The sequence below is a fragment of the Lissotriton vulgaris genome, chromosome 3_1, assembly GCF_964263255.1.
Source record: "Lissotriton vulgaris chromosome 3_1, aLisVul1.2, whole genome shotgun sequence".
Lineage (NCBI taxonomy): Eukaryota > Metazoa > Chordata > Amphibia > Caudata > Salamandridae > Lissotriton > Lissotriton vulgaris.
This window is the reverse complement of record NC_141689.1, coordinates 754,258,488-754,281,360: the sequence shown is the minus strand read 5'-3', so window position 1 is coordinate 754,281,360 and position 22,873 is coordinate 754,258,488. Positions and strand designations below refer to the sequence as shown.

Genomic DNA, 22,873 nt, shown 5'->3' with positions numbered 1-22,873 from the left:
TCCAGGCCTTTTGCTCATCATTACTGTAAACCTGTTTCTCATATGTCTGATGTTGTGTTACATGGCTACCAACATGCATAATGTAGTCTCCGGTCTTGTAATGAAATTGCGATTCTCCTATTAACATGACCAGAGAGTGGAGAAGTGTGGCTCACTGGTTAGAGGAGGCATACCCTGAAGCAGAGGTCAGACCCGGGACCAGGGTTCTATTCCCGACGCGGCAGGGTCTTGAGCCCAATTGTCCACGGACTCGATAATTCTCGCTTCGGTGCCCACTCTAATCATGGGTTCACACTCTGCAACTCTGGGCATTAAGCTTGCTTAATCTCCACAACAGCCCCCCTGCGGCGGGATGCCTGGCCTTCACCTTGGGGATGCCCAGTACGGGTTATCTCACAGGGAAAGGCCAGGACGGGTTCCCAATGCAAGCGCCGAGATGCCCAAGGGTAAGGCGAGCGCTTTATAAGACCTCACAAAAAAAAAATTTTTTTTTAAAAATCTGGATTTCATTAAAGACACGGAGGCTATCATTATCCCCCCCACCCTTTCCCTGGGTGGTTGATTCTTCTACTGTTACTATTTTTATTCTTCAATTTGTATATCTGATTCTGAATGTTTAAATTTCGCTTTAAACTTGTTTTTGTCTCTTCCAGGTATACTATTTTATTTTTTATTTATGAAATTATTAACATCTCTTTTACCTTTTCAGATAACCTTTCATGACTTTGTGGTCTTGTTTCTGGACGTTCTGTTCATCTTTCTTCCCTCCTCAAGTTTAAAGCCTTGATTGAAGCCAAGTTTGAAGCCATGGTTCCTTTCCTTGGAGTTTATTGGACATTTCCTTACCTTACTTCTCACCACATTTAAAAGAGGAGGATTGCCTAGTGATCTTGTCCTTTGTCTGGTTTATAACGTTCTATTTTGGAAGTTTACTTTATGATGTAGGCGACTGCTTGGTTCTGCATTAAAAGTAATATGCATGATGATAGCCTCCGTGTCTTTAATGAAATTCTGATTCTCTGGTCATGTTAATAGGAGAATCGCAATTAAATGTGCTCATTAGGTGTAAGCCAATTTCACCATGTTTAAAAGGAGAGAGCACACTTTAATACTGGTTAGGAGTGGTAAACTGCACAGAGTCCTAAGTCCAACAAAAACAAGATCAGCAAAAAACAGACGATTAAGGCAAAAAGTTTGGGGAAGATCCCCCCGACCCCAAAGCCTGGTAGGTCTAACCCTTAACAATCACGCACAGTAGAATAATTGTTGTACCATGATAAATTATAAATGGTCTCCATCCTTGAAGTAATTTTTACTGCCATACATTTAGCCTACGGTCATCTTATTATCTTAATACAAATTAATTGTGTAGCATTTAACATGTGTGGGCACCTGGACAGAGTTTTCCATGCAGACCTCTGCTTCATACCTCAAATAAATGCCATGGCGAAGTGTATCAGATACAACTGCTGATTCATCAAAGAATTCCCCTGCAGACTGCGCACCAGATTCAGGTTTTGGAGGCCAAGACATTGTAAACCTGGGCCGTAATGTGGTATACACGGGCCTGCCAAATAAGCTATCGAGGAGGTGAGAGACTCCAAAACCACAGTGCCAGGCTATATCTGAACAAGGTGAAACAGGATGAGAATACATCAACCTTGAAAACCCTCCTTTGGCTCTTGGGGAGTCATGGTTACATTTAAAATGCTTTAAATAACGCACAAGATCTACAAGCGTAAAGTAGCAGGCTGTACTAAAAACTAGTAAACTGCCACTCACCTGCAATAACTACCAGCCACCTCAAAATTAACCCAGGAAAGATTGTTAAAAGAACTAAAGCAATGTGGTCGATCACAAAGATACAGGGCCGTAATCTCTAAAGATCACTTCACCGATGCCTGAAGACAGAAGAAAAGCACATATGCCTTTTAACAAACTCCTCAAACCAGAACTGTCCAGGCGTGCCATTGGGTATAGTTTTGGGAAAGGCAGCAGCTGAACAAGGTTAGAACTGAGAACCTTTTTATTTATACTGGTCTCCTGAATCTTGCTAGATTAATGTTTTCATGCACTATCTGGGTGCATTGAAATATCCTTAAAGCAACATGTGGAGCTGTATAAAAAATTCTAAGCAAATAAATGACTATATTTTGAGATCTAGTGGCAAGTTTGCTGGCAAACCTCTTTCTGATCAAGCAGTAGGCATTTTTAATGGTGCAGTAAAGTGCTACAGTTTAACAATGATAATATAAGCTAGTATTTAGAGGAGCCAGATGTAGCAGAGGTCAAAAATAGAATTACAAGACAACAGAAAAACAGAGGGAGCGGGGTATTTAATAGAGTTAAATAAAGTGTGGGTTATTGTATTGTAATTGCATTTATATAGAGCTTACTACCCCTGCATCAAAACGCTTTTTTGGCGAGTAGCACGCTACTGCAGAACCCATAAAGAATTTGTCAGCAATTAGTATAGTGAAATATGAAAGTAATTTGAGTGGTAGATATGTTAATTATTTGGATTGAGAAGGATAGCGGAGGGATAGAAGTAGAACAAGCATGATTGGAGTCTCTGCAGCAAATATATCCAGGTCCTGCAAAGAAGGGAAATGAAATGGGAAAGCATGTATTTATGTCTTGTGCTTTCAGCAACAGAAAATGTAGCTGCTGCCTTAGCCTCCATTACTGGACTTAGCACAACAATCCTGAATAAACAGAAATAATTCTGCTTCAATCTTCTCTACAAAACCAAATAAGTTAAATATGAACATACGCGGTGTTCAAAGAAAAGTGAACGCTACCTACATTGCTCTTAAAGCGTGAAACGACTGGTTGTATATCGGAACCACACATGTAATTACAAGGCACGTCTTTACAACACAGTCATTACCACAACCACGTCTTTACCATGCATATGCCTTTATAACACATGACTTTACAATGAAAATGTAAGTATTTAGCAGGTAAGCATTATGCCTTTATATATATGCATGTATATTTGGAGGCATTATAGTTATCTGTGAAATGCTTACATTTTCATTGTATTAACATGGTTAAGGCATATGCGTTTTTAAAAACAAATATGTATATGTATTTTTATTAACAACCCCCAACCCTTACCCCAAAACCACCCGAAACCCTAAAAATTCCTTTACTACCCGAAACCCCAAACTAAACCCTAAAATTCCATTGCCATCCAAACCTACCAACCCTAAAAAATCCCTTACCACACAAATCCCCCCTAAACATTTCCTTGCCACTCAAAACCCCACATCCACACTAAAACCCTAAAAATTCCCTTAATACCTAAAAACATAAACCCCAAAAATTCCCTTGCCACCCAAAACTTACCCTAAACCCTAAAAATTCCCTTGCCACCGAAAAACCACCCTAAAAATGTCCTTACCACCCAAAAAATTCAATGGCAACCCAAAACCACCCTCAATCCTAGAAATTTCCTTGCCACCCAAAACCCACCTTAAAAATGTCCTTGCCACCCAAAATCCCGTACCTACCCTAAACCCTAAAAAAAACATGCCACCCAAAACCCCCACACCCGACCAAACCCTAAAATACACCAGCTATTTTATATATATATATGAAGGCTTTAGACTTACCTGCAAAATACTTACATTTTGCATGGTAAACTGATGCGTGGTAAAGACACGTGTGTTAAAGACTTGCATGGCAATACTTCCATTTAAAGGCCATGCATGGTTTTTGCAGCGTTGTAAATGCTATTTTCCAAAACTACATGCCCTTCCTCTTCATTTCTTGAATTCCGCAAGAAGCAGAATACCTGGATTTTCGAGTAGTCCCTTTAGGCTGTTAGTATATTAAGCTATGTGATGTATATTCGCCAGGCGGTATCATAAGAGAAATGCAAACTTTTCCGAAAGTCCACATAAGAATAAGCAGGAAGACAGGGAGAGGAAATCAGTCAAAACCAGTTGAAACCCAAAAGCTTTACTGAGTCTCTAGCTTGTCATCTGATGTCCCAGAACAATAATTGAGTATATGGGCAAAGCCAATATAACTAACCACGAAGTGAAAAGGATGGCCATCCAAAGCCTTAGCAAAAAGACACAACCACAAGTGTGGTCACCCCGAGACGGGATGAATGCTCATTTGGAATACTGGCCACGACTACTGCAAAACAATAGTGAGCAATTCAACACTGCTTACTAACTTATTAGTCTTTCCTGTAAACTCCAGATGGGCTCGAACCATAAAAGTGAAATTATATTATATTGAATTGTTGTATTTAGAGCCGTTGTAGATTTAATAGTGATCAGCATGGACAGCATCATATCAACAGTGTGTGTGTGAACAGAATTAAAATTAAATTTCAGACTTTACCTATTCTTCCAAAGGCATCAAGAGCAGTCTGGACGACCTTCTCGCCATCTTCCACCGAATCTAAAAAAAACCAGAAACCAAAACAAGGCATCAAAAGCGTATACTCACGATAAAAGAAATGTCGCTTGACTTTAGAAAACACCAGTACTTTTATAGCATAGGTCGTCCGGATTTTCAGCTCTGAACAATGTGGAATAACTTGGTGGATGGAGTAGAAACTGGGATGTAGAAGGGAACACAGTAGGCCCTAGGAAGCCCCTGCAAGGAGTGGAGAAGCAGAGGAAGAGGAGGAGGAGGAGGAAGGACCATTGAGCGTAATGCTCTATTGCCTGCTCAAAAGGGGGTAAATAAGAATGAATGAAAACCTTTTCTAGTGAAAAAGCAGAGAACGAAAGGCAATGTGGGGTGCCCTTTTGCCTTCCTACATCTCCGAAGTAGCCAACGTTGCAAGTTCAGACTACAAGCAGATACTGTTCCTGCTCAATGGGAGAATGGACATAAGGAACACGTGAGATGTTCACAGTCTTATACAGGGACACATGAGGTATTCTAGGGGGCAGCAGTTCAGCTGTTGGCTCCTTATGGCATGACAAATGCGGTTTTTAGCTGAACTTCCAGGCAAATGCTCACACTAAGCTGCATCACATAATTCCCATGCTGTTCTGGTTAGTTTAGTGATTTGCCTTATCATACAGACGGATTTGCATGCTTAAAGAGGATGTATGACATTATAACTCATGCTTTTACAACTCATGCTGTTACAACGCAGGTTTGACTACGCATACCTTTACAACGCATTACACTTTGGGGTGCTGGATAGTGAATAGTTTAATTTACTATTCCAACTCCAGTCCCCATGGACACTAGAGACGTGTTGGATAGTAAATTAAACGTATTCTCTATCCTAGAGCGCCTCCCAGTGTAATGCATTGTAAAGGTATGCGTAGTAAAACCTGCGTTGTAATAGCTTTGCGTCGTAAAAGTTTTGTTGTAAAGGATGTTTCCCGCTTAAAGGTAACACTATACAACTGGGGAATGAAAGATTGTAGTTGAGGGAATTTGTGACAAGTTGTGTCATTTGTTTGTGATCTGTTACAAATTTGAGATTCTTCTTAAACTGTTCGTTCCTCAAACTTGAAAGCAAGTAGAACCTCACTGAATAAAGAGCTAGCCACAGGACGAAAGAATGCTGCAGGTGTAGGGTAAGCGAAGGTAAATGTGCTGTGGTATATTAAGAATGCTCTTTACCACAATCATTTAGTGCTTTATTTATATCTTAGTCAGCCTGCCTGCGAGAGAAATTTGAATATATTTATATTATAGAACATCACAGTCCCCATTGGTATCATGCTTCATCATCAGGTTGCACCCTATCCCTAAACACCTGGGTAGGCTCAACCATCTCCCAGGGAGTACTTAAGATATATTTTTTTAGTTTTAACAGGGATTTGAAAACATTAAATATACCTATTGGACACTCAATTTCCCTTTACTTTGGGTGCCACTGGTATGGTTTCAAACTATTAGTCTGGTGTATTTGAGGGGTGGAGGTTACTACCCCAATACCCCAACACTGCAGCGACATGTTTCAGCCATTCTAGGAAGGCTCAAAATGGTCCTGGCCTTTCAACAGGACTATTCCTATTTTAAGGCGAGTGTGTTTGAAGTGGAATTACTGCTATCCAGCCTGTGGTGTCAGGTCGGTCACCAGTCCATCCTCAAATAAACACAGATAAAAAAAAACATTGAAATTTGAGGCTGGCCTACTTGCCTGTGCCCCGGATGGAGACGCATATATTGCTTGTTTTAATCAAGTTAAGGGAGCAAAAAAAACAACAAAAGAACAAATAGTGAAAAATCATTAGTCTTGGCTGTAGTTGAGTTTAGAGGCTAAAAACAGATTTAATACTGACAGCACAAAACTTAGAGAACGCAAACTCTCACTTCCCTGCATATCAATGCAAAGGGAAGTGTGTTGTATTGTAAGTGACATCGCTTTACATTCATAGTCTATAGTTTTGGATAAGAGCTCGTATCCAAAACACAGATTATGAATGTAGAGTGATGTCACTTATATCAGGTTTGTAGTGATGTGTTCAACGCCTCGTTCACCTTACACGTCTTCTTGTTTTTTGTGTGTATATGGAAATGCAAAGTGACGAAAACACAGTTCTGTGTCAGACCCAATGTATGCAGGTAACACAAAGAATGCATATGTATGTGTAAAAGCGCTTCAAACTTTATGATAGATCTAATTACATAAACAAATCTGAACCTGGGCTGTTAAATATGAAACTAAACATGTGGTGCTCATGGTGACATTGTCAGTTTGATACTTATTGAGACTAAGATATAAAACATATTGCCGGAATTGATGCTAAACAGAGCTTCGGCGCAGCTCAGGTACTCCTCTACTCTTCATCTTCAGAATTGTAGTAGCTTTTTCTAAATGTGCAATTTGATGACAAAATATTTTTGAATACTAATGATTTTTATGAGGACTATAGATGAATTATTATTGTTGCCCTCTAAACCATTTTATGAGGCTTTCAGAAGGGTATTTATTATTGTAGTTCAGTTGTGCCACATTTTTCTAGATTACACCATTTTATCAATATGGGTGCAGTGTTTGAGTTCTGTTTGTCGTGCTCCTATTCATTTGCCCTCCCAATCAATGTCCCCATGCATGTCTTTTCCCATCACAGTCTTTGCAGAGCACTGGACACAGTGACACAACTGGTTATTTTCCTTAGAGAGCATCTACTGTGAATGAAACTTTTTTCGTGTACTGACTGTTTCAATCCGAAGGACATTTCCGTCGGAAGTTCCGATGCGATGTAGGCCTACTAGAATACACTGGAGTATGGGTATCTGAAACGGTTTCAAGTCAAGTCAAGTCAAAGAATTTATATAGCGCTCTACATACCCAGAGGGTCTCAAGTCGCTTGAGGAGGGGTGGGGAATTACTTGTCAAATATCCACGTTTTAAGTTGCTTTCTGAATGCTAGGTGATTCTGAGTAAGGCGAAGGTAAGTGGGAAGGGAGTTCCAGGTTTTAGCTGCCAGGTAGGAGAAGGATCTACCTCCCATGGTGGTTTTGTTGATGCGAGGTACAGTGGCAAGGGCTTGGTTGGATGGTCGTAGCTGGCAGGAGGGGGAGTAGAAGGACAGTCGTGTGTTGAGGCATTCTGGTCCGATTTCGTAGAGTGCTTTGTGTGCGTGGGTTAGGAGCCGGAAAGTGATCCTCTTATTGACGGGAAGCCAGTGGAGGTTTTTCAGGTGACCAGAGATATGTTCTTTACGCGGGATGTCTAATATGAGCCTGGCTGAGGCGTTTTGGATTCGTTGGAGTTTTTTCTGGAGTTTAGCGGTAGTACCGGCGTAGAGGGTGTTTCCAAAGTCCAGTCGGCTCGTGACCAGGGCGTGGGTGACCGTTTTCCTAGTTTCGGTGGGGATCCAACAAAATGTTTTTTTGAGCATGCGAAGAATGTTGAAGCAGGATGAAGAGACGGCGTTGACTTGTTTGTTCATCGAAAGTGAGGAATCCAGGTTGACGCCCAGGTTCCGTGCATGGTCTGTCGGGATGGGTGCTTTTCCAAGGGCTTCTGGCCACCAAGAATCGTCCCATGCAGAGGGGGAGGTGCCTAAGATAAGCACTTCTGTTTTATCTGAGTTCAGTTTCAGACGGATATGTTTCATCCATTCGGCTACTTCTTTCATTCCTTCGTGTAGGTTAGTTTTGGCGGTGCTAGGGTCATTGGTGAGTGATAGGATCAGTTGAGTGTCATCCGCGTAGGAGATGATGTTGAGGTTGTGTTGGCGTGCGATGGTCGCGAGGGGGCTCATGTATACGTTGAAAAGGGTGGGGCTGAGTGAAGATCCTTGTGGCACGCCGCAGATGACTTCAGTGGCCTCTGACTTGAATGGTGGAAGGCGGACTCTCTGGGTTCTTCCGGTGAGGAACGAGGTGATCCATTCTAGTGCTTTTCCTTGGATTCCAATGTTTCTGAGGCGCTGTAGAAGGGTGCTATGGCAGACTGTGTCGAAGGCTGCGGAGAGATCGAGGAGGATGAGGGCGACTGTGTCTCCATTGTCCAGTAGAGTTCGAATGTTGTCTGTTGCTGCGATGAGGGCGGTTTCAGTGCTGTGTTTGGCTCGGAAGCCGGACTGTGAGGAGTCAAGGGAGTTGTTGGCTTCGAGGAAGGCGGCGAGCTGGTTGTTGACAGCTTTCTCGATGACTTTGGCCGGGAATGGAAGGAGCGAAATGGGACGGTAGTTTTTGAGTTCGGTGGGGTCCGCTGTGGGTTTTTTCAGAAGGGCGCTGAGTTCAGCGTGTTTCCAGCTCTCCGGGAAGGTGGCGGAGTTGAGGGAGTAGTTGATGACGTCTCGGAGGTGCGGTGCTATGATGGAGTCTGCTTTGTTGAAGATGTGGTGAGGGCATGGGTCTGTGGGGGATCCTGAGTGGATGGAGTTCATCAGGCGGATAGTGTCCTCAGTGGAGATTGGGTTCCAGTCATTAAGGATGTTCGAGGGTGGTGAAGGTCCAGCAGATGGTTGGGTGGGTTGGTCTCCGGGTTGGTTGTCGAAGCTGTTGTGGATGTCTGCAATTTTGTTGTGGAAGAATGAGGCTAGGGAGTCGCAGAGGGCTTGAGAGGGGGTGATGTCGTTGGAGTTGGCCGAGGGATTGGTGAATTCCTTGACGATGTTGAAAAGATCCTTGCTGTTGTGGGCGTTGCTATCTAGTCGGTCCTTGAAGGCGGTTTTCTTGGCTTTTCGGATCAGTTGGTGGTGTGTGCGAGTGGCGTTTTTGAAGGCTTCCTTGGTGCTGGTGGTTGGGTCTTTTTCCAGGCCTTCTCAAGGGAGCGGCAGAGTTTCTTGGATTTCTTAAGATAATCGTTGAACCAGGAGGCTTTCTTGCTGCCAAGTTTGATTTGTCGTTTTTTCAGTGGTGCTAGGATGTCGGCGCTGTTGGATAACCATAGGGTGAGGTTGGTGGCGGCTTGGTCGGGGTTTGAGGAGTGGGTAGGGGCGTTTAGAAGAAGCGATGAGGAGATCTGGTCGATGGTGATTTTGTTCCAGTTTCTTTGCAGAGTTGGTTGGGGGTGGTTGTTGGGTTTGGGCTTGTTGTAGGTAAAGTGGACGCAGCTGTGGTCAGTCCAGAGGAGAGCCGTAGTGTGGCTGAAGGAGACATGATTGCTGGAGGTGAAGATCGGGTCGAGTGTGTGACCTGCGATGTGGGTGGGGGAAGTGACCAGTTGTTTAAGTCCGAGGTTGGCGAGGTTTTCCAAAAGGGTGGTGGAGTTATGGTCGTTGTTCTTTTCAAGGTGAAAATTGAGGTCTCCCAGAAGGATGTAATCTTTGGAGGGGAGCGCGTGTGGAGTGATGAAGTCCGTGATGTCCTCACTAAATTGTGCGCGGGGTCCTGGAGGTCTGTAAAGGAGGGTGCCTCTGAGTGTGGTCTTGGGGTCGATGTGGATCTGGAAGTGAAGGTGTTCAGAGTTGGCGAGATTGACGTCAGAGCTGTTGTGTTGTACATCTCCAGACTGTGCTGTTACTGCAGATGCTGCTGGAGTCTTTCCTTCCTTAGAAATGGATTAGTGATATATTTTTGTTTGTGACAATCTTGATTCAGATTTACTAAACACGTGTTACCACTAGTCATGCAAAGCTTAATTGACAGTCTTTGCGTGTTACCTATTCATAAAATCAGTCCTGCCAAGCGCCACCTAACATGTGTGACGCCCACGCATTTCAGTGCGGTGATCCGCATCAGCTCCCTGCGCGGCTTGTTCAGTGCACCCCAGCAGTGAAAGGAGCCCGAACCGGCAGTTCAAGTCAGGTACACCCTGCCGGTTCACTCTTTCAAAGGACAAGACACTCACCAAGGGCCATACGGCGTAGCAACCTCCTGAGTCTGGTGAGGGCCCCAAACCCCGTATTGACGGAAAAGGGAAGCGCAAACAGTGAACTGATGCAACTCCTACAAGCTGGAGTCTCAAACAATTCAAAGCAAACTGTGGCGGCAGTGGCTGACTGTCCCAGCCGGTCGGCGTTTGTCTCAACGAAGAGGTGCCATGGAAAAGCGCCCGGCAAGGACCTAAATGCTTGCCACAAAGTGAGCGCGCCACCTCGGCTGAAGGTGCCCAAGCGGCAGGTAGGAGGCCTGCGTAGCGTGCCAAATCATACGGAGCAGTCAGCCCATCAGAAGAAGGGGGGAAAACCAGAGCCCAAGGCTGTACCTGTATGCAAGCCGCCATGCCGGCACATCGAGCAGCCCACAGCTGTAAGAGAGCCTGCGACCATGATCACAGAGAGTAACAACGATTGCAGTGAGTGGGGGGGACAGGCAATCGGCAGAGTCGTGGATACTTTACTTCGCACCTCAGCTGTTTGGCCCTGGCGCTCCTCTCAGCAGGACCAATGGGCCCTGCTTTCCCCTGCCGTTATCGAACTGCACAACGCAAATGGCTGCTGTAAACAGAAACATCAAGATAAAGAGCAGGACCTGCTGGGTGAGTCTGGCCCCTCCCCGTTTCCACTCCCAGAGGCAGCATGTCGGCAAGCGGGAAGGCCCGATCCCAGTCCATCGGGCTCGACCTCAGCAGCCGCAGCTTATTCTGTAACCTGTTCCACCAGGGAGATCTGCATCAATGGTGCTCGTAGCAGCTGATAACCGAGTCAGTGAAGTGTGACTTGTTAATCAGCTTCCTAATGTACTTTCCTTTTTGAAGCGCGACCCGCGTCATTCAGCCAGCCTAAAGTTACAGAGAGCACCTCTGCATGCAGTCAGTCTGCACAAAGTTGAAGTCAGCAGCCCTAAATGCTTAACTATCAAACTGACCAGCCTCTCTATAAGTGTAACCTTTAAGGTCTTCTACAGTTCTGGACCGGCAGGCAGTTTGACCCGAAGAAGGGGCCTTTATGTCTCTGCCCTTGGGTTAATATCCTGCTGCGCAGTGTTGGCCCACTACGTCTTGAACAGTTTTATAGCTAGCGCAAATTCGACCGAACGTGTTGTTGCAGTGCTATCATAGTCGGAAATACTAACCATGGTTTTATTTTTAAACATAATGCTCGAAAAGTTGCATTTTACCTTTGGAGCATATCGGCACCTCAGCCTGTGAACCTCTCTGTTTTTGGACTCTGGCATTTAGAAAATAAAAGCGTAAAAATCTGCTATTTATAACGTGGTTTGAGAAATGAAAGCATTTTTAGGCGACAGAACTGCTTTAACACTCAACCTTTCTTCCGCCAACATAACTGACACGCACTCGCCTCTGCCGCAGCCCTCGTGGTTTTTTTGAGGTGATGTTGTAACTCACTGGTTAAGATCAAATCTTAAATTGGTGATAAGTGGATTACTGAACACCTCGAGCAAGTGAGATAAATGCCACTTAACCCCTGTGATTTGTAACTTTTTGTTGGCTAGTACTTTCTTAATTGACTGAGCCCTATTAGATTTTACAAATACGTTTTTTTTAAATGTCTGTTTTTTCCATGTTATTGCCCTCGCCCGTTTTTAGGTCTTGCCAGTAAATTGTTCTTTTATGTCAAAGGGGATACGCTAGAGAACTTTGTTTCCAGCTGGTGGCATCCCTATACGTCCAAGCTGAGGTAAATGATAAATAGGAGTGTCTTTAAAGCTCCATGAACTTGATATGTTAATTCAATCCTCATTTCATAGTAGTTAAGGGGGAATATGTTTTACCACGGGATTGCACATGCACATTTCTGCCCCGGTTGTGAAGTGTGATATAAGCTGGCAATAAAATAGTTTTAAACGTAATTCTTCCAGCAAAGTGCTGCCAGTGAAGAAATGTAATTTGTGTTTAAGCCATATGCTTAATTCTATAGGTCATGCATGCCCATTTTAGAGACAACCCCCCCCCCACACGCTTTTTTCATCCCAGGAAAAATCCCTGATGTCAAGCTCTTCCATTTCTGGTGCTTTGTAGAAGTTTTAAGATGATCTTAGGGTTTCTTGTTGCTCAAATGGGTGTATTTGCTGATATTTATATGTTTCTCCTCCTTTTCATTGCTTGATTTTGCGCGCGAGAAAGTGTCACTCATAGTCGATGAAATGTCACTCATAATTTCACTGAAAGTCTGAAAATGTCACACATAGCAATCTGAAACCTTGGCAGCTATGTAAAATATGTATAAAAATCCATGGTTTTGGGGTGAGCAAAAGACTTTTCGTTTTCCTCACAGGACTCTGTTCATTTATTGAGGGACTTCTCTTTCCCTTATAGATGCTGTCTTTTGGACTTTTGATACCTATATGGCTATAGAATCATTCTTATTTCGAACTATGTACCCTGTATCTGAGCCTTCATGCATATATCTTGCATTTCTCTGTAATGCCTATTTTGAGATCTTTGCAATTAAACCCTTTAACTTTTCACTGATCTAGAACTCAGTTATTGAGTGGTCCCAGTTTTATTACTCCACTAATTTATTGGGCCGGATGTCGAGGAGAGCGGGAACTCTTATCGAAAGATCAAGGGTCCTGGAGTGGAATCAACTGAGGTATATTTTGGTGTGATTTAATTTTTTTGGTGCAATAGAATAGAGTTTTGCTTCGACAGTATTAAGGAGTATAATTTTAAAGGCTCACTCCAAAATCCTCTTACGTGTCCAAGTCGATATAACCTGCAGCTTTCAAGCGAATAACATAAAGACAGTGTAAAATCACTTATTACCACCCTTTCCTCACAGCCGCATCAAACGTTTCTGAAAACACCAATTCGAACGTACATTTCTAAACAATGAACCTGCGAGGCCTTTATAAAAAGTTATAAGTTCTTATTTTGAGGTGCTGCACAATGGCAGCATTCTCTGTCTGTAATGAGAAATCGGTGCTCTATTCCTGGATTAGAGAAACTCGGAGTGACTCAACACACCTTCCATAACTACTTTAAGAAAGGAGGTAATATCGTGCACTTAAGGTATAAACTTTAAAATCTGACATTACTTAAAATCCAACGTTGCCCCGCATCTCTATGAGAGGATAAGACTGTCAACAGCAATCTTTACATGATGACGTCAGAATATACCATATGTTTTTCTGAGTGTACCTACATTTTGTTGTGATTTTATATATATATATATATATATATATATATATATATATATATATATATATATATATATTCCATAAGGAGGCAAAACTTGATTTGAGAGCATGCACTGCAGAAGAGAAAGAAATGGAGATAAAATACTAAGAGAATGCAGACAAAGTGAGCCAAAGAGTGAAAAGGGAACTGCACAGCAGCCACGGTGCTATACAGCATGGCTACAAATCATTGATAAGGTCGGTAATGCCCATGCTGTACAGCATGACAAAAGGCAATGGTAGAGCAAATAGTTTTAACGGCGAGGATTATTGGCTTAGCCAATGCTTTTTGGGTCTCTGCACAACACCCTTGTGACTCTGAGCTAATCAGTTAATCTCTCCATCATGAAAGAAAATGAATAGGATGAAAAATCCTATTGCATAAAGAAAACAATTTCCCCATTTCCATGTCTTGGTGAAATTACATTTGGAAGCAGATAACACGTGTTGTCACATTAAACATCCATTTCAAGGACGGAAGGGGGGTTTCTTTGAAGTGTGTGAGGCATAGTAAAACGTAGCAACAAATGACAAGAGGTGGGGGGGCGTGGCTAAGCAAGCCACGATGGCGGCTGTGTCTTGCTGAGGCTCCGCGATCGGGCTAGCATCCTGCCCATTACCTGTGATCGCCGGGAGCCTCAGCCTCCACGCATATCACCTGTGCTGACCTGGAGCATCCCCCAAGCGACCAGCAGAAGCAGCAGGCGGACAGCGCGCCCTGGGGAGTCTTCTGCCGATGCCGAGCGCCGCTGTGAAAATGGCGGGCGCAACCCCGTCTCTCGGACGCGGAACCCGCTGACAGCCGACACCTTCAGCGACGGCCGCGGACGACGCTGCCGGCTGGCGGCGGTGGGGAATCCCGGAGAAACTGTGGATCCGGCCCTCGAGGGTCCGCCTTGGACGGCGCTCAGTCCCACCTCTACACCCCCGGTGCGCAAGATGGCGGCCGCCTGCACCAAGGCTCCGCAACCCCGGCGCTACCACTGATCAGGCCGTGCAACCGACCGACCCGCCACAGCGGACCACGAGGGACCGGCGGCGACGCCGACAGAGCGGGGCTGTTCCTCCGGGGACCCGCGACACGCCTCGAGGGCGGTGAGTGCTACTCGCTCCCCCCCCCCCCCCGGAGCCCCGACGCCGATGCCTGGCGGGGGCCCTCCCCACCAATACGAGGCCCTGCAGGGGTGCGCAGCCCACACAACCACCGGACAGAGAGATCCGGAGAACTTTGCGCTGGGAGCTGGGTGGAGAGCCTGAGTGCCTGACCCTAACATGGCGCCCACGGAGGCCTAGGCGCCGGGAACAGCACGGACCTCGCCCCCCCCCTGGGCCGATACTACCTGCCCCAGCCGGCCGGTCACTAACTCTGCACTCTACATCAGCGAGGGAGAGGGCGCTCCCACGACCCCCTGGCGCCGGGCGCTGCCAGCCCTGACGAGCCACCTCTGACACCCCCGGCCGGTGGGGAGCCCCACTTGAAGCCCAGGTGGACCTGGAGAGACCCACCAACAGTGGAATACCACTTACCCGGGCGCGCAGCGAGGTGAGGGCTGGACCACCGAACGGAGCCCTCTTTCGCCCCGGAGCCCTTGCTCCCAAGATGGCGGCCGCCACCCCGGAGCCCCGGCGCCCCGAGACTGTGTCCCTACCGGAAGCCTGACCGGCCCACAAGCCCGGACTGTTTGCCGCCGCGGACTACAGGAGCGCTCTGGAGACCCCGCCGCTGCCATCGGTGAGTGCTGTCCTGCCAGTTCCCCTCCTGCTCCCTGAGGATCTCCGGTTGGCACCCCGGTGACCCCCTCTTCACACCCACCCACGAGGACAGCCGCAGAGCACGCTGCCTCCCAACCAGAGCACCCAAGTCTGTGCAGACCTTCCACCAGGAACAGCCACGAGTCCCGCCTTGGGGACGAGAGCATCCCACTTGCACTGGAGACACTGTCGGCGCCTCCCCCGGCTCACGCCACCCGACCCTGCCCTGCCGGTCAGCGTGAGCACTGGACCCCGCCCGGTGAGGTGCAGAGACCCCCACGCGATTGAATCCACCGGCCCGGTAACCGCATACCACCCTTGACGCCCTTGGTGGTGGCCCCCCCAGGGTGAAACGAACCTTGCCTTGGACCCGGAGGAACCGGAGTGGTGACCCACTCACCCGCCGATACCACGTGACATCGACCTACCACCCGCAGGACACAAGACGACCGAGGGGGGGAAACCCCCCCCCCCTCCTCCCCTCAGCAGCACCCATGGGGAAGCCGAGGAACACCCAGGGGACGGCAGTCCCAGAAACGGCTGTCGAGAAGATGCCCCAGACGAGGGCGTGGGCACAATCCAATGCGTCGCAAGCCGACCCTACGCTATCAACGAAGCTGGACCAGGTGCTGGCGGCAATAGAACTGTCTCGCCTATCGATGGAGGAGAGATTAGGCACCCTGGCAACAGACATTAGCCTGATCCGGGATGAGCACCGTAAACTGGCGGATAGAGTGAAGGAGGGCGAGCGGATCGTGACTGAATTACAACCAACGGTGCAATCGCAGGCAGCAGATGTGCAGGAGATCCTACGCCGCGTGGCGACCCTGGAGGAACGCACAGTGGACTTGGAAGGACGCTCGAGACGCTGCAACATTCGCGTCCTGGGCCTGCCGGAGGGGATAGAAAACTCAGACCCTCTGACCTACATGGAATCCTGGACTAAATCATTCACCCCGGACTGTGACCGGTCACCTTACTTCTCCATCGAGAGGGCACACAGGGTCCCGGCCCGGGCACCCAAACCTGGTCTTCCCCCGCGGCCTATGTTGGCCAAGTTCCTGCACTTCCGGGACCGAGATGCGGTGCTTCGTGCGGCCCGGACGGCGGGCCCCCTGCAAGTGGAGGACCAACACGTTATGGTGTTCCCGGACTATGCCAGAGAGATCCAACAACGTCGATCCACGTTCCTAGAAGTCAAGAGGCGCCTCCGCGCAAACGAACTTCAATATTCCCTGCTGTTCCCTGCCCGCCTCAAGGTGATCCACAAGGGGAAAGCCCTCTTCTTCGACACGGCAGCGGACGCACAGGACTGGACCGAATTTCACTGCCCGCTGCTCCCTGAGCCCGGACCCCGGAAGGCACGCAATAATGATTCCAGACGATCCAGGAGACGTGGCGCTAACCATGAGCGATCTGGCCACCCCAAGAGCCAGGGGTCCTCCCCGGCGGGCTCGCCCGATCTCACCCAAATCATGCAGGAACGACGAGACGCCCTGCGGGCGGTCACTGAACTACATTCATCACCCCTTGCCTCGGACTTGGAAGGTCAGCCACACCTATTCACCCCGGAGAAAGATCGAGACAGCGATGGAACCATGTCGGGATTTGGCCCGATCTCCTCCCCCCTTGCTGTGGCACGAACTCTGGACGCTGCCCTCACCAACCAACCTGTCACTTCCTCGTGAACAATTGAACTGTCACATGACATATCCTTTTCTTGATTGCCTGTGATGACGCGCGACGTCTAGAAGCCTAGACTGACCTGCTAGATAAGTGTAAGCGCCAGCGAGCGATAGATATTTCTCCTACTAGAGCCCGACCCGCGCACAGGCCCAGCGAAGACACATGCTGCCACCCCCGCAAATTACTGTTGACCTTCTCCCCTAGTGGGACACTAGTTTGGATATGCCACCCCCAGTGACATATCCTCAGTATTGGGACAGTTACCCACCCGAAGTTCTAGTTCTTGTTCACCTCCCCGGTTCCCCCCCCACGTTTCAGGAAGCTTGGCGCGCAGGAGCATACACGACACACACACGTAGGCGACACGCGGGAATTGTAGAGGGGCCCCTCCCCCAACCACGTCACCCTAGCAATGGCTGTCCCCCACTCTGACATTAGTATCCTTACACTAAATGTACGGGGTCTGCACACACCCAGCAAGCGCTATTCTGTATACTCCTACATACGGCGCATGTCGGCCAACATAGCGTTCTTACAAGAGACGCACATCGACGTTACTGAACTCATTCGCCTACAAGCCAAATGGCGAGGGACCATTTGCGCCACGCAATATTCAGCGTTCGCACGCGGCGCATTAATCTGGGTGAGGCCTGGTACTCCCTTCCGGGCGCTCCGACGAGTAGTAGATAGGGAGGGCAGATACGCGTTTCTGGAGGGAATTCTTGATGGGCAAGGGGTACTACTAGGCAGCATATACGCCCCCAATACAGATCAGGACCGGTTCTGGGATCACCTTACGGGCGTCCTGGCCCAGTTCACCACTGTCCCTTGGGTGCTGGGAGGCGACTTTAACTGCACACTAGACCCCTCACTGGACCGGTCACATCTTCCCCCCGCGCACTCCCCGGCCCCTCGGCAGGCGGCCTTCTTCAGGGCTTGGACCACACACTGGGCGCTCACTGATGCATGGCGACACCTACACCCACTGGCTCGCATTTACTCCTTCCACTCGATTCCGCACAATCTTCGGGTCCGCCTAGACCGTTTCCTCTGCTCTGCTCCGATCCTCCCTAAGGTTACATCTACAGATTATCTGGGGCGGATCCTCTCAGATCATGATGCCCACATACTGCGGCTTACCTGGCGCCCCCCGCATCCACCGGTTCCCACTTGGCGCCTCCCCAGAGACTGTTTGACGGACCCGGTCTTTAGGGACGCGCACAAAACCAGCATAAGCGACTACTTTATGCACAACGAGGACACAGCGTCATCGGTACTAGTGGAGTGGGACGCGTACAAAGTGGTAGCGAGGGGAGAATGCATCAAACAGATAGTGGGGGTCCGCCGCACCTTGGAACGGTCGCTCTTACAGACGGAACAAACTCTAGCTGCTCTCACTAAACGGCCCGACGACTCGGAGGAACATGCCGTGCTCACGGCAGAGGCCAAAACGGAATACCAAACTGCCTGCGCTGACCTCCGTAAGTATAACTTCAGGGCATATGCCTCGCGGGTGCACAAAGATAGAGACAAAACCGGGGCTCTTTTGGCCTGGATGGCGAAGCAAGACACCGAAATCAAGCCGATCACGGACATTCTCAACCCAGAGGGTGTACTGGTGCAATCGCAAGCGGAGATTCTCCTAGCATTCCAACGCCATTATGCACGAGTGTACGAAGCCCCGACATGCTGTACCGCGTTTACCGTAGATCAGTTTCTGGACCCTCTGACGCTACCCACGGTCTCGGACTCCGATAAGCGCACACTAGACGCCAAGATAATCCCCTCGGACATTACCCAAGCGATACGCGCCATGTCCCGAAATAAAGCACCGGGACTGGACGGCTTCCCACTAGAATACTACGCAACATTCTCTCCCCTGGTAGTTCCCCGTCTATCACGGGTGTTCGGGGCGTCACTCCACTTGGGGAAACTACCCCAATCACTACGGGAATCCGTGATTGTCACCTTTCTTAAGCCCCACAGAGATCCGCTGCATATGGGGTCATACCGACCTATCACACTCCTGTCGGCTGATTGTAAGATTCTGGGGAAGATCCTGGCTGATCGTTATGCGCAGGTCATACGCCCGCTGGTCCACCCCCACCAATGCGGCTTCGTTCCCGGGAGGAATACCTCCCAGAACCTCCGCCGAGTCTTCCATATCCAAGATCAAGTACGCGACAGATTTCCCCGCGCTGCCTGCCTCATTATGGACCTAGAGAAGGCGTTTGACACCCTCACCTGGCCCTACCTATTTTCGGTCCTGCGGCGTCTTAATCTCGGCCCGACGCTCCTGGCATACACCCGCCTCCTATACACCGACCTTACTACTCGAGTTCGTATCGGGAAACGTATCTCACCGGCGTTTGCAGTCCGACGAGGCACAAGACAAGGTTGCCCCCTATCGCCCCTCCTGTTCGCGCTAGCGGTCGAACCGCTGGCGGTTCGACTGCGTCAGGAGGGGACGGACTGGGGAGTGCCGCTTGCAGATGGGACCCACTGTGTGTCCATGTACGCGGATGATCTCCTCATATATGTCCGAGACATTGAAATGGACCTAACCCCCATAGGGGTCACGTTGACGGACTTTGCGACTGCCTCGGGTCTACAAGTCAACTGGGACAAGTCTACGGTTTACCCCCTACACCCGGACTTACCCCCCCCGAGACATAGACCTTGGACCGCATAGGCTTTCATGGTCCACGGAGGCTCCCCGATACCTCGGCGTTCGCTTATACCATTCTCCGGCAGACATCTTTGAGGGCAATCACCGCAAGGTACTCGAGAGTCTGCGCCCGACGGTCGCCTTCTGGAATAAGCTGCCGCTGGCCCCAATAGGACGGATAGCCGTTGCTAAAATGGTGATGCTCCCCCGGCTCCTCTACCATTTCACAAACCTGCCGGTGATACCACCCAGATCCTTCTTCCGCGACGTTGATTCCCTCTTAGGAACTCTCATCTGGGGAGCAGGCCGCCACAGAATCGCCCTGAAAACTCTTCAACTCCCCACAACACAGGGGGGACTCGGAGCTCCATCCTTCGAGGCATATTTCCTCGCAGCACAGCTCCAGTGGCTGTCCTACTGGACGGCGGACCGTTACCCTCAGGAGACGGTTACCCCTACCGGTAGAATCGTGACTCCGGAACTCACCCGCCTGCTCCTCCCGGGCACCAAGCCGCGGCGCACTTACCCCCTCCAGGTGACGATAGCGCGCCGTTGCATGCTACGGATTCACCGGCTGTCTCCTGCTAGACCCCCATACTCCCCGCTGCTGCCACTAATAGGCGGCCCCAAGCAGGATTCCTACTTTGCGGCCCCACTACTCGCCGACTGGTCCCGCTGTGGCATCACAGATCTAGAATCACTCTTCGAGGAGGGTCAGCTGAAACCGCTGGACCGCCTGGTCGCAGAATACGGGCTTCCCCCAGGCCAATTCCTCAGGTACAGGCAACTGCTCGACGGATACCGACCCCATTTCAATCTCCAAAATGGCGAGCCAGACACGCATCCAGTAATACATACTATCCTACATATGGGGGTGGGTCGCCACCTGGTCACATGGCTATACAAATCCATCCGGGAACTCTCACACACCCCCCTGACGACCCTACGAGCCACTTGGGAGGAGGACATAGGCCGTGCGCTACACGACTCGGAGTGGACTAAAGCTCTTGAGGCCCCTAAGCGCGTTTCTAGAAATGCCCGCTTCAAAAATATTCAATATTATTTATTACACAGGGCATATCTCACCCCAGCGCGATTACAAAAGTACTACCCCTCCACGCCATTCCTGTGCCCCAGATGCTGTTCCCCAGTTGCGAACTTCCGTCACATGCTTTGGGACTGCCCCAATCTCCAACTTTTCTGGCAGGGGGTACACAACACACTACTGGAACTCACGGGTCTCACTACGCTAGCCACCTGGGAATCCAGTACATTAGGCATCCTCCACATCTCTAAACGTGAGCCGGTGCATAGGCGCTTTGTGTCCGTAGCGCTCCTACTAGCCAATAGATGTATAACCATGCGCTGGCGATCCCCAGAGGGTCCCCCCATAGCACACTGGCAGGGGGCGGTTAACAAATGGGCGGCAGCGGAGGAAGACGCTTTAAGGGAAGAAGAAGCCAAAGGCGCGCGCAAGCTTCCCATCTCCATGGAATGGGCCATGCTCCTCCACAGCTTCCGCCAGTCCACACAGGCTGGAGACCCGCCTGACCCTTCCCCTCCCCCCACCCGAGAAGACCGGTAGCCTTCACCTGCAGTGAGCCACCCCAGAATCGGACCCCGAAAAACCCCCTATATCCTAGGCGGACCTCTCGCAGGTCCGGCCATCCATGGGTTTCTCCCCCCCCCAACCCCCCCCCCTCGACACCCGCCGCCATTATCTCCCGACTTAGACCCTGCTAGCGCCTACATGCTTCCCTCCCACAGTTTCGTTACCCCCCTGTTCACTGGTAACACTGCTGTGTGCACAATACAAATCTGGACCCGGCGCCGTAACGGCATGAAAGTACCCATCTGATCTTATTCATCGCCCCTATGGCGATACCGTCCCGTCACCTTTCAGCCTACGGGAGCCTCTACATCAGATCTTTCCAAACTGTGTGTCCCGACACAGTACTGTGTCGCCTGCAAGTGGTGGGTGTGTCGCAGGATGAGAGGGCACTTAGCACATAACTGCCGCTAAAATTAAGAGGCATTCCTATTAAAGAGTGTCTCGGAGTCTGCCGCAGCAGCGCGGACTCCGAGACACTCTGCTCTATGGGGGCCGACGATTCACAACAAAGTCCCATTAACATGTAAATGGTCTTTTAAAGACCTGCGAAGTGCTCGGATGCATATGTTCACAGCATAAAACATTTATGTATATGGTTATATACATGCTTCTATGTGTGACACACGTCTGCACCTACGAGTTTGTGTAATGTCATGTATGCCACGTGTGAGAGGTATATGCATGCATTTTTCTGCATGCACGCGTGTTGGTCTTTGAAAGTCTTATATGTTTTCTGAGGGTATGAGGGTGCTGAGGTGGCTCTTGGACGGCCCTCTGCTCATGGACACAAAGCTTGTAAAAGTGCAGTTTTTTAATGTGTTTCAGTGTTGACTGGGTTAATCTATGTTATGTATTATGTATATGGTTTTGTGAGTGTGCAAGTAGCACTAGCATGTAGGTATCTGAGGTTGGGTATGTACTGTGTTCATGAAGGTGATATAAAAGAACTTATGTTCACTGTGCACGTCTATATGTCTACAGTAGGCATAGAAGCAAAATACGGAAATCAGTATATTATGCTGTGACTCAGTGACTGTATTTAAAAATGTATGCGCAGTAGTAATTTCACAGTGCATTTCCAACTGTATAAAGTAAATACTGTATTTTTTATGAGTGATATAATGGATTTGTACATTTACAATCAATAGATTGCATAGGAAAGCATTTTAGGCCCTTACAATGTCGGCTATTTGGGTAAGGATGGTATTGTATAAACTATGGACATAAATTACAAATACTTGATGTTTAGGAAATTGTGAGGTGGCCGAAGTATTAAAGATTCACTCACACAAGGACTATTCTACATAATTCTCAAAGTTTTGAATTGGCTTAAATCTGCAGACTCCTGCAGCATCTTTGTGATGTTTGAGGATGGATCCATATATTCCAGGTGTATACGATATAGTCAACTGATGTATTGTAACTGTTAAATGTGACTACGATATAGGCCAGCTGATGTAAATGTGAAAAGCTCAGAGCATTTCCTAATTTGCTGTATATAGTATAGTATTGTATTCTATTGTATGTTGTTGCACTCTGTGGTACTGTAGGTTTTCCCAAACTCACACACACACACACACACTTACACCAATGTGCTCCTGAAGGCTACGGATGAAATACATATCAGCTCTCAGTAGAAACTATTGTTTTTATAAAACCTCATATTAATTTCTCTCCAGGGC

At 48.5% G+C, this 22,873-nt stretch overlaps 1 protein-coding gene across 1 annotated transcript in view; it reads right to left on the bottom strand.

Annotated features, from left to right (window-relative positions):
• The window catches only part of HSD17B4 (hydroxysteroid 17-beta dehydrogenase 4), an 883,985-nt gene that overhangs the window by 737,917 nt on the left and 123,195 nt on the right, over positions 1–22,873 (bottom strand). The window contains exon 4 of the mRNA XM_086961070.1: positions 4,360–4,419. Coding sequence (XP_086817196.1) covers positions 4,360–4,419 — 60 coding nt within the window. The remainder of the gene's footprint in view (positions 1–4,359; positions 4,420–22,873) is intronic.